General features: G+C 40.6%; 1 protein-coding gene across 5 annotated transcripts in view; it reads left to right on the forward strand.

The window, feature by feature from the left end:
- sbno2b (strawberry notch homolog 2b) overlaps nt 1-13,990 on the forward strand; it is a 60,693-nt gene extending 46,703 nt beyond the window's left edge. For all 5 annotated transcript variants that reach the window (XM_023404429.2, XM_023404430.2, XM_023404431.2 and 2 more), the window contains 16 exons: nt 223-305; nt 630-812; nt 1,056-1,177; nt 1,289-1,420; nt 1,564-1,699; nt 3,085-3,197; nt 5,170-5,241; nt 5,398-5,506; nt 5,618-5,689; nt 5,837-5,980; nt 6,349-6,443; nt 7,539-7,631; nt 7,771-7,899; nt 8,451-8,527; nt 8,870-9,060; nt 9,397-13,990. In XM_023404429.2, coding sequence (XP_023260197.1) covers nt 223-305; nt 630-812; nt 1,056-1,177; nt 1,289-1,420; nt 1,564-1,699; nt 3,085-3,197; nt 5,170-5,241; nt 5,398-5,506; nt 5,618-5,689; nt 5,837-5,980; nt 6,349-6,443; nt 7,539-7,631; nt 7,771-7,899; nt 8,451-8,527; nt 8,870-9,060; nt 9,397-10,682 — 3,037 coding nt within the window. In that variant the 3' untranslated portion in view covers nt 10,683-13,990. The remainder of the gene's footprint in view (nt 1-222; nt 306-629; nt 813-1,055; nt 1,178-1,288; nt 1,421-1,563; nt 1,700-3,084; nt 3,198-5,169; nt 5,242-5,397; nt 5,507-5,617; nt 5,690-5,836; nt 5,981-6,348; nt 6,444-7,538; nt 7,632-7,770; nt 7,900-8,450; nt 8,528-8,869; nt 9,061-9,396) is intronic.
- The last annotated feature ends 1,044 nt before the right edge of the window (nt 13,991-15,034 follow it).

The raw sequence follows: 15,034 nt of genomic DNA on the forward strand, positions 1-15,034 counted from the left end.
AAACGACTCATCCAAGAAAAACAAGACAGCAGACATGCCTGAACGTCTGAGTATATTGGATCAAGCACACGTTCATCTGCGTGTCAACACCCGGCACTGACAATGAAGCCATATCAGGAATGTACAGAGTCTAAATGCCTCAACTACCTTGTGTTGTCCTGATCACTCTACTGTCAAAATAAAAGTTTCTTTTTTCTTTTCTCCTCTTCTTTTTTGCTTTAGGGGAGTATTTCAGTCCCTTGTAACAAAACATTTCCCTTCAGAGAAACAGAGAAGGGAGAAGGCACCAGGGAATAAGAGAAAAAGTAAGTGAAGAGGATGCATTTGTCACACCATGTCAGCATGTGGACCGTTAAATAGTTTGCCCATACGTTTTTTCACTATTACTGGATGTAGCCAGTCAGCTGACTTACCAGGCATTTTTCCTGCAGTGTAAATTTAACGGTTAACAGAGTGTTGATTGTATGTATCTATATATATACTCGATATTTTTGTATATCTGGTTGTTTGCGTGACATTAGGCACCTTTGATTCGGAATAAAACGCCCTTCTTCTTGCATTCTTGATTTATTACTACTTTTTTACTACTAAGTTCAAATGTCTTATATCATATTTTGGCTTCCAATCAGGGAAGCCTAGAGGTCGCCACCCCAAGGTACCTAAGCACACAGTGGACAGCGGCGGTGTGATCAACATCACTGATGACAGCAGTAGTGACTCTGATGGCATGGACACAGACTCCAACTCCTCACCCGACTCCCTGCTAGACAATGATGATGTCATCTTTGTGAACCACACTAGCTGCCAGACAGGTAGGGAGGTTCCCTTTTTTTTCACTGGTTTGTGTTGTCAGTAAGATTAATGTGTCTGAGAGTGTAGCAGAAGAAGATATTGTAGCCGTTTCAGAAGTGTCTCAATGAATAATATATATGTATAGACAGTGAAACAAGCTTCCACTCAGTACTTGACAGTGTAACCTTTTGCACCCTGTTATTTTTGTGACTTTCACCTGCTTGGATTACATAGTTAATACCCCCTCTGCTTTGTGTTCGCAGCAAGGATAGAAGACATGAAGCAGGGCCTCCTCAACAAAATATCCGTGCTGGGAAAAGAACTACCTCTTAATACCTTGGATGAGCTCATCGATAAGTTTGGCGGACCAGATAAAGTCTCAGAGGTACGAACCTTAGACACTCAACTACAAAACTCCAGCTGGTGAGATTCACATGTTCTTCATCTGTCGCCACCACCTGCATTGAAGTGAACGATGTAATTTCTTTATCTACAGATGACTGGTCGTAAGGGTCGTGTAGTTCGTCGTCCTGAGGGTAGCGTCCGCTATGAATCACGGGCTGAGCAGGGTCTTACCATCGACCACATCAACATCAAGGAAAAAGACCGCTTCATGAGTGGAGAGAAGGTCAGATACATCAAATTGAAATATATATATATACGTATATGTAATGTCTTGAATGGCTCCACCGTCTTCAAGAAATTCACTGCCTTCTAAACATTGTTCATTAAAATCTCCCCCAATATTCCAAACCTCACTCTCTATTCCAGTTGGTGGCCATCATCTCAGAGGCAGCCAGCTCTGGGATTTCCCTGCAGGCGGACAAGCGAGTGAAAAACCAGCGGCGCAGGGTCCACATGACCCTGGAGCTGCCATGGAGTGCAGACAGGGCTATTCAGCAATTTGGTAAGTTAAGGAAATCAATCTTACAATGAGCCTTTCAGAGGTAAAGGGGGAGTAAATGCTTGAGACTAAAACTAAATTATTAAAAGTAACTTACATAAGAGGAAGAAGTCTGGAAAATGACTCATTGCAACTGACACCATTGTGTTAACTAATATGCGGCTTGAGTGTAATTTTTCTGCCGCTCTTCATCGTATAACAACTTGAAAGATGGACTGGTTTCTGTTTGTCAGGGGTTCATCAGCTTTCTAGCATTTACTGCTTTCAATATATATTTTTGAAACAGGTAGCAATGTTAGAGTCATAGGTTATCGGGAATATCAAAAGAGAAATTTGTAGGAGTAGTTTCTTCTTCAAGGTCAGGAGAGGGTCACTGCCCTGCCAAATGTTATTCCTCACTCTCATGTTTAAGCCAGAGGTTACCAAATTAGGACAAATGCTGTCTTGTCTGACTGAAACACTGCTGGTCATATGAGGCTGTGGTTGCTACCAGTTATTTCACATGGCATACTCTAAACATTTAACCTTTCACACTGAAAACTGTTGCAGTTGTTTAATCCATTACTGAGTATGAGCATTGCTTTGCTGCAAGTGACAAGGATTTAGAAAAATGCATTCTCTGTCTCTGCATCTTCAGTCCATCCCCCCCCCACACACACACACACACACTATCGCAGAGAAGTGGATGATGAATTAATTGGTCATAGTTATTATCAAACGTATTAAATAAGACTTTCCATTAGCGACGTCCTTTCAGCTCAGTATGAAATGGCGGGTTAATAGCGGGTTAATGCTCACATAGGCCAGAGCACACATTGTGCAAATAAACACACACACAGTAAAAGTTATTTACTCACAAGAAGAAAAAACATTCCAAAAGGTTTTTCTATGTAAATCAAGAGATTTGTTATAGTCGGTCAATAACACCTGGCTAAAACAGAGGATCTTCTCCTATCAGAGCAAAGATTAGTTTTCTCTGTTATTTGATATTGCAGATCCTATTCAGTCATCAGGAATACCCGCTTCTTACTTTTCTGTTTCTGATTATTTATCCTGTCTGTCAGTGGGTGCAGCATGTGTTCACATGAAATCAGTAACTTGTTTTTTGTTAATCATATATCATGATCATGTTTTGTGTGTCTGGTTGTTGACACCAATAAAGTCTGTTGAAACCACAGCTGTTGCACATACAGGGACATCAAGATAAGCTGGTGTGAAATTATTTTCAAATGACAAAATCTGCATCATTCCATACTGCTGGTGTGTCATTTCAAACCTTAGCAAAACAATACCTCATTTGTGAAGAATATTTCCCTCAGTAGTCATCTTTTTAACACTTTTAGTTGTAGAGACTGTGTCTTATCGTCATCTTTTCCTTGTCTTTTCAGGTCGCACCCATCGGTCCAATCAGGTGACAGCCCCAGAGTACATCTTCCTCATCTCAGAGTTGGCTGGGGAGAGACGTTTTGCCTCAATTGTGGCAAAGAGACTAGAGAGCCTGGTAAATATAGTGGCCTTATTAATGGGTTTATGTGAATGTGCATGTTGAATTCGCTCTTTTTATTTTGCACAATTTCTTTTGTCCCATATTTCCTTTGTTTTTCTTTTTAACTCAGTGAAATCTGTTATGGGGAAAAAATCCTTTTCATCTTCTTGTCCTATGGAGTGTGAGAAGAATTGTTCCACTGTAAACAGAGAGGATCTGTGCTTTGTGTTTATTGATTGTTGTGCTCTGGGTTGCCATACGACTCTGCCATTTGCATCTTAACCCTGCTCTCACCCTCTGTACTTCCTGTTTCGTGGGGTGTTCCCTACACTAGAGATTCTCTGTAGAGTCTCTTTTATTGTTGGTTCGCTTGAAGTTACATCAACTTTTCTCCACAAACCCTCAAGAGACTCTGGGTCTTTCCCCTCTCCAGCTCCAGAATGGAAAACTGAATAAGCAGAAAAAAAGCAAAGAGCTTGTCTGGATAATTTATAAGTCTGTGGTTATTTTCCACAATTATCAATGCATTTCAGCACTAGCAGTCATTTATTTCCATAGTGACACAGCATGACAGTTCTTTTGGGAAAAGGGTAAGGAGGGTGCGAGGGAATGGCAGTTCCAGGAAGTCGTTCCCGTGTTTGCCAGCTGCGTTCGGTAATCTGCATCAAGAATAGGTCACATCTCGTCTGGGTTCTTGCCTGCCTGAACCCGATACAACACAAATACACACACACACATAGTCACTGCAACTAGGCGGCTGAATACCTTTGCAATGGGCTGACTCCAGATCAGCAGTGAAGTCATATTTGGCGAAGGCATTCCTTTGTTTTGGTATCCCAAGGCATTTTTCTGTGTGGGCAGAGCCAGCAGCTGGCCACAAGGCTGGTCTGCTGTTGACTTGGCGTCTTCTTAACTTTCCTTCACCTCCCTCACAGTACATTTGAAATCTTAAAAGCACTAAAAACCACCAAACACAGGCTAGGATCTTCAGTATCCTCGGCATTCAATTTTACGTATAGATGATTTGCTTATCACTTTGCAAAATGTGTATTGAAGTCCTATTGAGGCACAAAGTAATCCCAGTAGACAGCTAAAGAAAAAGTTTGCCTTCATGCCTCAACCTCATTAGTTTACTCTGACACCCTGGACACACACCAGGCTGCGTACTCACATTGGTGAGTGTGAGTGTGTGTGCGTGTAATGATGCTTTCCCATGCCGCTGTTTGATGCAGAACAAATGTACCTGCATCTGACAGAGTTTGGACCCTTCATATTAGACTGTTATCACAGGTTAAGTCCTGGGTTATTTGACTCAGAGTAGTTTCACAGATGAGACATCATTGATAAACCACAGAGTTATATCAGACTGATTATAAATATATTTGCCAAATTGTGTTTTAGATTCTAAACATTTTTTGAATTTGATGCCATTTCCTTGTGAATATATTCGGGTTTTGAACTGTTGGTCCGACAGATTTTTTATAGACCAAACGATTGATCTATAAAGTAATCTACAATTTAACTGTTTATGAACATAATGCAACCTTAAGTTAAAGTGGTGGTTAAAGTGTTTACAGTGGAAACCGTGCTTGGAAAATATGCAAATAAAGTTGTGGATTTCTACAAATTATAAAAAGTTAATGCAACATAATAACATCCACTGTATGACAATGTTAAGTAACTGATTGAGAAAAGCAGAATTAATAGCTCAAAGTCCACACCGATATACACTGTAATGTTATATTAATCCTATAATAATTGTAGAGAAACAATATAGTTTTTAGCTGTAGAAGCTGCACTCTCTCATCACTGTGTCCATCTGTACAAGTGTGTGATGATGCTCATATGGCTGTTAAGCAAATACTGCTAATACTCATACTACTACTACTACTGCGACTACTACTCATAATAATAGTGATGATGATGATGATAATGATGATGATAACGATAATAAGAATGATAAAGATGTTGCTAATCCACTTTGCAGGGTGCATTAACCCATGGAGACAGAAGAGCCACTGAATCCAGAGACCTGAGCAAGTACAATTTTGAAAACAAGGTAAATAAATTTAAGAACCCGAGAATCATATTCTGATGTTCAATGCGAAAAATGTGCTTCTTTAAAATTTAAACTATTTAAGATTGTCTCTCTTTTAGCAGTATACAGTATCTGAGAGAATGTTTTCGTAATAACTGGGTTTCCCTTTTCTTGCAGTACGGTACCAAGGCTCTGGATAAAATCACCAAAGCAATCCTTGGCCACATAGAGAACAAGGTGCCCCCACCCAAAGGATACCCCGGGGGTGACGCCATCTTCTTCAGAGGTCTGTTTTAGCTTCAGTTGACTGTGCTGGTGAAGCTGTTCTCAGTTTACAGATGCTGCCAAAGTTTTCTATGATTAATCAGTGAAGCAAATATGTTTTTATTTATTTCAGACATGAAACTCGGAATGATGGATGTGGGCATCTTTTGTAGGGAGTCTCGCTTTGGGATCAGTACTGAGAAAGGTAGGGTACCCAAAGAGGCATGTGGGCAAATTTCATTCCAGTATGCTCAGGCCACCTACTTCAAAATATAACGCAGCTGTCTTTTGTGATCATCTGTCAACACAAAATTAGTTTCATTAACTGTTCCGTGTTCTGTTTTTATCTCAGACTGCAGCATCACCAAGTTCCTGAATCGTATCCTGGGCCTGGAGGTCCACAAGCAAAACCATCTCTTCCAGTACTTCACCGATAACTTTGACTACCTAATTGAGAAGGACAAGAAGGAAGGCAAATACGACATGGGAATCCTAGGTAAGGAGCTCAAGTGTCACTCATAAAGACCAAATTTTAGGTTTTACTTCAAGGAACAATCTGTAAACATAATGGTGGCCACAATAACAACAAATAAAAACACAGGAATGGAATCTGATCTCTCACTTTAAATTGTATTGACAGGCCTTTTAATGAACATACTAATACTGGACAACAACTAAGTTATAAATCAATTATATCAGTAATTGTTGAAGAACACTGACAGTAGCTGCTGTTTGTCTGTCAATGTACAGTACCTCAAACTGGATTGTAATTGGCCCTTGAGAATTGAGTTTTATAAAGTTAGTTCCTAATCTTCTAATATTGGTAATTATTTTTGGTTCACTTGTTCTTTGTGTCTCTGACAGACCTTGCCCCAGGTAACGATGAGATCTATGAGGAGAAGCAGGAATCCTTCCTGACAGCTGGAAACCCTCAGGATGGACAGGTTGTTCTCTATAAGGTATGGGTATGGGTATGGGTATAACCTCATCTCAGGTGTCTCCGCAGAGGGGTTTTCAGCATTATGTTGTGAGACAATGACATCATTGTGTTATATCATGAGTTATCCTGCCATGTCTAACCTCAATTTTAAAGGATTCAAAATAAGAATTGTGTAGCACAAATTAAGAAATGTGTCGGCTATGTGGAGCTGTATGTAGAATGTATCGGCCTTGAGAGGGGCAACATTTAGTCTGAGCACAGGCATAATCTAGGCCAAGACTGTTCTTACAGCATCACACGTCACGTTAAGATGTGACCGTCTTTGCCTTGTAACAGACTGAACACTGCTTTGTTGTGCCTGCCAAGACAGCTTGAGTGTTATGAACCAGAAGCAGTGCTATGAATATACATGATGGCCAAAAAATGCAAATCTTATGCTCTCTCTTTTGAGTTTTATCCAGTACGGCTTGCAGGCTCCCAATAGACCAAACAATGGAAAGTTCACATTCAATGGCAGCAAAGCCATCTTCATAGATTACGAAACACATACTGTTGACTATTCATTAAGATTTTTTTTTTTTTAAACATTTGCACTGCACACAGTTTTTGGATACAAAGAGACTTGGCACAACAGTGAAAATGTTCCACATAACCTACAGTCTCACAGGTAGTAGCAGCGTCTGAAGTTATGTGTTTTGTTTTGATGGATGTCACTTTGCTCGCAGTAAGACTGTGATCATAGAGGCTTAGCCCAAGGCTAAGGAGCCTATGTAGACAGTAGTTGTAGGTGGGAACAGGATAATTACTGGTATTTTCTGCTTTTCATTGTCGGCTGCAGGCTAACCTACATTTGACATTTCATAGTTGGCAGCAGGGCAGAATGCAGGGCAGAATGCTGCACATTCAGGACCAGTTTAGCAAGTAAAGAGAGAGACTGTTGGGTACATGCCTAACTGTGGTACACGATGAGTGTTATTCACTTATACATCTGTATAACTGCATGTTATGAATTATGCGTTCATTATGCCTGTTTACTTTCAGGCAGTGTGTTGTTGCTTGACTGCTTAGCTCCCCCTCATGCTTTGTCTGTGTTTTGTTTTTTTTACCCCTGTAGATCAGTGTGGACAGAGGTATGCCCTGGGATGAGGCTTACAACAGGTCACTGAAGCTCAGTGGTCATGATGAGGGATTCTACTTATCCCAGAAGGTGAGTACATGTCATAATAAGAAAACAAACCTTATTATTTAAGCCATACCTCATAGAATAGCAATGTGATGACACAATAGATGTTCACAGAAAGGATATTCTTGAACAAAAATTCACTGTCTGTGCGACCTCTCCACAGCTACGAGGTAACCACCCATGTGTGCTGCTGGCTGAGCAAAGAGGCAAAAACTTCACTGTCTTCAAGCCCAACATCGGCAAGCAGACCCACCCCGAGAGCTTGGACAACCTGCACCAACGTTACCGCAAGGTAATGGCCCAAGTGTCTGTCGATGAACCGGTTAATACCAGTGGCTATACACTATATGTAGTCTCCATTTGTTTGAGAAAAAATGATCTTCTTAGTATGGGAAAGGTTTGACAAAAGACAAGGCAGCACATTTTCAGGAGTGACACATCATGCCTGCTAAAATGATTTGCAGTCACCATTTGGATAATTTAGAATATGGAGTCTGCTGCCCCCTCGTGGCCATGGAGAAGTACTGGACCAGGCAATATTAAAGGCACTGTCGAGCTGAAAAATGTATTACAGTATATAAATATATAACAGTGGGGATGATGAAGTTTCTTTTACATTCATGTAGCTGATTAAAACTTTACTACAGAGTGATGATTAATGACCATTCACCATGAGCCCACTGAACACTAGAGCCACCTACTCCTTTATACAATCAGTAATTATAAATCAGATAAAATTATGTTATGACTTTGGTAATAAAGAGGTGTCTTTAACTTCCAACGAAGTTTCTCTGTTGGTAAAGATGGATTTTTAGCTAATTTCAGTTTATGTTGCTTTTCCAGGTGACTCCAGAGGAAGCCAGAGACAGCTGGGAGAACCAGTTCACCTTCTCCTTCAAGAAGTGTAGCCATGCCAACTGGTAAGCAAGAATCCACAGTGTCCCTTGGGATTAATGGCTCACTACATGCAATCAGGCTGGTACTCATTAGGGCTCAGTCAGGGTGGATTTAAGGTCAGATGCCATTCCTAAGGATTTGCAGATCACCTGAGAACTAGTCATGAAGAAATAACCTGCAAGTCTCACATGTGACCTTGTTACCAGGTGACCAGTTAGTGGTCTTAAAATGTTTTTAAAATGTTACTATGGAACAGTCAGCCTGCCATGTATTTTTCTTGAAAGAGGGATTTGTAAAAATGAATTATGGGCTCCTTTGGTGTATGTATAAAAGATGCGACTTTTTCTTCTCTGTCTTCTCCCTAGGAATGGGAAGTGTAAGAAAATAGAGGAAGGCCAGGAGTGTCTGCAGGGCATGCGCCTGCGTCAGTACCACATGTTGTGTGGTGCTCTATTGCGTGTGTGGAAGCGTGTATCCGACGTGGTGTCTGACATCACCAGCACCAGCATCCTGCAGATTGTCCGCCTTAGAACGAAGCAGCATAACAAGCAAGTCGGTTAGTACATGCCCCTGCCAGAAGGATTCACACTTCACTAACACAATGCACATTTGTATTAGTTTTTAGATTTCACGCTGGTAGGAATAATCTCTAAATCTTGATAGAAAACAGGTCTAGCTCAGAGATTAAAATGTGAAGAGAAGATATAAAAGATCATGAAATGGAGCACACATTATAGAAACACACAGCTGTGCATATTCAAAGTTAAACCTGTCTATCAATCAGTACATGTGCTGTGATATCACCGTTAAATGAAATAGTCAGAGTAGAAAAAAGTGTTTATTTAACTAATAATTTGGTGAAGTCTGAGTGTTTACTCTTCTTCTTTCCCAGGTATCAAAATCCCAGAGAACTGCGTGGCCCGTGTGCGTGAGGAGCTGTTGCTAATGGACGAAGAGGTGAAGAGAAGGCGAAAGGAGAAGGAGCAGCAGGCTGTGGAGCAGCGGCTGACGGAGGAGCGCATGCGTAAAATGGAGCAGGAGAACAAACACCTCCTGGCAAATCTGTTCAACTCGAAACCCATGCTTAACCAGTCCCTTGCTCAGTCTCTCGGCCAGAACCAGATCCTCAAACTGAAACTGAACCAAAACGCTGTACAAAGGACACAAAGTCGAGGCCTCTCTCAGCTACAGAGAATGCAAGGCCAAACCCAGTCCACTTTACAGCCGCCCTCCCAGAACTTAACCCTGTTGTCCTTACAGAGAAATCCCAACCAAACCCAGCAACGGACCCATAACTGGCCCAACAATCCCACCACCACCTCCACCACCAACCAGGGCCCTCTGCCCAACACAGTGAGCCACAGCTCCAATTTCTCTCAGTTTTACCCCCAGCCCTTCATTTCCCCTTTTCCACACATGAAGAACCCGTCTCTTCCACTCCATCAGGCCACACTGTCTCCCAGCTTGTCTTCCAAGAATCCCATGAATGAGATCTTGGACCTGACTGTCAGCTCACCTTCCCCCTCCCCAGACAGCACGGAGGGCGGGCTAGGTCTTGAAAGTCTGGCAGGACATGCAGCAGCATTCGGAGATGACTTTAATCTGGAGTCTCTGATTTCCCAGAATGCACCGAATGCCCAGCACGCTGCACAAATACAGCAGCCTCTTTTGCTACCACAGCAGCAGCACCAGCAGCAGCAGCAGCAGCAGCAACAACATCTGCAGGCCACACAGCAGCAGCAGAATCACAACCTGCTGGCCAACAACCACCCCCAGGACTTATTAGATTTTTTTGACTTGCCCCTGTCTCCCCAGATGCCCACACAGAAAGCCAGCCCTTCATCCTCTACCTCCTCCTGCTCTTCTTCCACGTCCTCCACGTCTTCTGTGTCAAACAACCTGGTTCCTCACGTCTCCACCGGCCTCATGAACTCATCCACCCTCATCCCAACATCGTCCTCCTCTTCTCTTTTCTCCAGCCCGCCCTCTTCTTCTTCTCTGTTTCCCGGCTCTTCCCCCTGCTTCCCCCCCAACTTTCTCCTCCCCCCGTCAGACTCTATGCCCTTACCCAACGGCCACTGCAGTTCCGGCACTCTCGACGTTCGTGAGGCTCTGAACAGCATGCTACAGGCCGGACCAGACCGCAAGTCTGTTATTCAGTACCGGCAACAAGACTAAGAGCTTAGAAACAGCAACAGCTCGTCTGGACTGTGTTTTTCTTTAGGTCGTTTTTTTTTTTATTTGTCTTTTAAAGCAGAATGCGTCTTGTTCGCTGCTGTCTACGATTGCACCCCTCGGACCTACTCCCTCTCCCCTCAGGGCCTATAGTCACGTCACTGCCTGTCCTGCGCTCTGCTCACCCTTCTCCACCCACCTGTAGCGTTCACCTGCTTGAGGCTGTCGAGGTGATGGCGGGCTCGATCAATGCCAGATTTCTACACCAAAATGTGTCCTCCACAGTGAAAGGCAGCTGTTAAAAGAAAAGTGAAAAAACAAACAAACATGTGATAACTGTATTTTATTGAACACATGAGCTGTCCAAACAAAAGCTCATTCATTGAGGTGTGGAAATCTTTAATAAACCTCCCGCTGCTGATTTTTACGAGGTATGATCGGTGAAGTTGCTGGAAGCTCTAAATGCCTTTCACCAGTTAACACCACATCTTTAGAATTTGCTTTACTGTTACTTCGCTTCACAGCCATTTGTCTTGGCTAAAAGGCCGTATGCAAGGCTTGGTTTGAGTGATACAAAAGATAGTTAAACTGGAAGACAAGAGAAAAAAAACACATTAAATCTTTTAGCTGATTAGCCATGAAATGCCTCAGTTTTCTTTTTTTTTTCTTCTACATGCTCCCTCGTGTTTCTCTCCCTGCTTGTATGAACACTAGTGTGAGGAAAAAGGGAGATGAAGAGCAGTCTGCTGTTGCAAACAGTGCCTTTGGAGAAATCTATAAATGCAGTCTTTAAAAATCCATGTAGCCTAATGTATAGATTTGTACTTTTGAGCGTTAGTTTTCCATTTTAATTTAATAAGGTGTTTATCTATTTAACATTTAGCCCCCTCAGTCAGTCAGTCATCATTTGTGTTACAATATGCTGGTGATGTTTTTCCAGAAGAAGCCTCCAGTGGGCCTGTATGTGCTTGTTTGATTGTCTGTGGATCTGCGACAATGTGCTAGGAGGTCAGAGTGTTAAGCAACATGGATAAAAATTGTGTCCAAATATTTTATCTCTTTTTTTTTTTTTTTTAACAACAATAACATTTAGCGGTATGACTCCTGGTTTGATTTGACTTTGAATTTCTCAGGAAAGTCTCAAGAGGTTTGTTGGGTTGTTTTATGTGTCATTTTGACCAACGTAGGTAATGAAAACTTTGTTTCAGTCCTTGATTACAGTGGATGACAAATAATTTATTGTCTTGAGGTTTGAAAAGCAAATCCTGTTGTTTTAACAAAAGCTTCACTTTGATAGTAGCAACAAGTCCAGTTATCGTTGAACCCAGTGTTCAAGAAGAGTTCAAAATATAACAAATATCTGATTAAATGTGTTTCCATTTCAGGCATTAAGGCTATAAAAACATCTGAGACATGTAGACTTGTAAGGTTCACTGTGTATAATAGTACATGTTTAAAAACCTGTGAGATCTGGCCGTCTTTGAGTGACAATGATGCACTGTTCATGACAAAATGCCAGAATAAGTTCAAGTGATCAAAAAGCAATAAAACCATATTCTACATTTGTGATGAAACAGAAATGCAACAGTACTGTTAAAGCTGAACAGGCAAAGCTTTACTGCTACCTTTGCATGGTATGAATCTTCTTATTTCTGTTGTCTTTTAGTTAAATAGGTTCTGAAATGCATACAACCTTTGTATAGTAAGTTTTCACGGGATGAACGCAATGCGTTCTTGATGTTTTAGTCATCGTTATTATAAAAGTTATTGTTATTTATATTTAAGGGATATTTAGATTTTAGATATGTTATCCTGCTTATTAGAATAGTTAACGAAATGTTTGGTCAGGGAAGTTTCTAGTTTTCAAGATTACTATAAAACAAATTCTATTATAACCTGCCACCAAATACGATTGCACTGTTCTGTACTGCTGTACAGTGTCTGGATTTATTTCTGCTCATTTCAGTTTTGCTCTTCTCAAGTAGAATTGTTTCTCCAGCTTTGTCAGGTCCGCTCCAGACCTTTGTCAGGCCTTCAGTTCGCAGAGAGATACCAAAGTATTCCACAGACACCCCTAAAGTTACTGGCTCTAAGATATCAGACCTTTTATCAATCTCAGGAAGAAACCTTCAAGAGGTGTAACAGCGGGGCGTTAGCAGAAATATATCATTTCCCCTTATAACAGTGGTGAAACTAACCAATACATGTGCTGTTTTTTCTTAACTTTGTGCTGTGACTCTTGCTGTATTTATGTTTTAGACTTAATGTGATGGGTTTGTCATTTGTCCTTGTGAAAATGTCAGTGATTCTAAATGTTTATGCCTTCTTAGGGCAAAGATCAAAGGCTGTTTCTTTGTAAGGAACATTATTTCTCTGTGGACATTTTTATTTTTATTTGTGTTGCAGTTGTTGGACATTTAATTCCTGTTAAATTTGACAGATTTTTGAGTCGATTCGCACCCAGGTTATACTGAAATGTGCAACTGATCTGTCCAAGCCTTTACACCTCCCTCAGTGCAACAGATGTTTAGGTTCAGGTTTGGACTGACTGACTCCCCGTATCACAGATTCTTGTCAATGTTTGTTGTTTTTTTGGGGTTTTTTTTTTATTTGCAGCATCTGAAAATAGCATGTTTTCCTCATACCTTCATTAATTTTGCTTTTAATATTCCTCATCAGGCACATTCCGAGACATCAGTCTGCAAAAGATTTGCCTTTGATTCTGTGTGTTAAAGTCACACCTATAAAGCTTTATGCATTTGAGGGATATGGACCGCATTTTTAGGAAGAAAAGGCTTTTTTTTAAGAATCCTTTATTAGTGTAGTTAGGCCTTTTATCATTTTATTATCATTTTGCACTAAGAATGGCATAATCAAGTTACTGTTCTCTTGTTGGTTATGATTGAGCGTTGCAAGCTTGTTGTGTTTCTGATCTTTGATGGATTCCTCTGTGTATACTGTAACCATCTCTCTTGTTTCTCCACCGTTTGCATATTATATAAATGTTATCACTCTCAAATAATTTATTGCTAACAAAAAATGAAACAAAAAACATGCTACTGATTGTATTGTTATTGTATTTTTAAACAAAGCCTATTTTTTCTGTACAAAAAGAAACTGTGTTCAGCACTTTTATTCTGGGTTGTGCTTTTGTTTTCTATATATTTATAATTTAGATCCAAATGTATATATTGTAAAATTTGTGCCTTTCAACTAATTCTTTAAAAAGGTTTTCTACTCATTAAAGGAAGGACTATATGAAATTGCAATCTTAACTTTGTAAACAAATAAAAACTTGAAGATTGCTGAAACTGAGTCTCATTTGTTAATCTGGGTTGACCAGTTTTACCACACCCAGTTTAGTTTAGGAAATGGCCTTTGTCCCAACTAAGTGGGCGCAATACGTGAGACATCTCTCCTTGCTTATTTAAACAGGTAACAGTAAAACTAACTGATGAGACAGAACATGTGTTATATACTGTGGTGGAAAGCACACTTTTTAGTCTAGCATATTTATTTTACAGCTGCTGCTCTTACTTGAATGAAGGACCTGAATACTTCTTCCAGCACTGATAAAGTGTAAAGGCTGAACTGTTACGCTGATGATGTAAAAACCTGTGTTCAGGCACCAACCAAAAATGTTTATATTCATACAAAATGTGAAAATATCCGGTTTCTGCCAATGATCGTCTGCAGTATCACATTATATATAAACTGTACTGAACTCATTTGAACTGGCCTCAATATGCAGCAACAGTTGAAGAGTCAAAGGACTCATGGACATTTGTTCAGGGGTGGAGGCCTTTTCAGGCATGAGTGCCTACAGGGGCTCATTAGCTTGCACACTGTTAGGACCCTAAGTTGGTCGAGGAGAAAGGGCGGTAACAAAAGTCTAGATGAAGAATTTGAAGAGTCCCAAGGTTCAGGATTTCAAAGGTTTGCTGCCAACATGAAGCACAGTGTAATGTCAGGGAGAGCCAAGGCCAAAATAACAAACACAATGACCCCCCCCCAAAAAAAAAACAAAACAAATCTGAAACTAATACAAAAGTAAAGGTTACAATACTGACCTCCCTGACTATCTCAAAAACAGGAGAAAAAAAGGGATTAAGACATTCACAAATCATACAGACAGGCACAAGCAGCATGGCAAAGAGACGGTTACAGCCAGATATGTAGAACATTTATAAGAGTTTACCTGAGAGATTATATACAGCAGACTATCTCTGCACATTTCTCCAGTGCTCTTTGTGTAAATGTATTCAAATCTCAAGCTCCATGTCATAGCTACAGAGCACGCAGAGCGACAATATGCAATTCAAAGAAGTAAATTGTTATAAAATAAAGTTTTACAG

This window comes from Seriola lalandi, unplaced genomic scaffold, assembly GCF_002814215.2.
Source record: "Seriola lalandi dorsalis isolate HSWRI2012SDOR001 ecotype SW California unplaced genomic scaffold, Sedor1 jcf7180002054244, whole genome shotgun sequence".
NCBI classification, from domain to species: domain Eukaryota; kingdom Metazoa; phylum Chordata; class Actinopteri; order Carangiformes; family Carangidae; genus Seriola; species Seriola lalandi.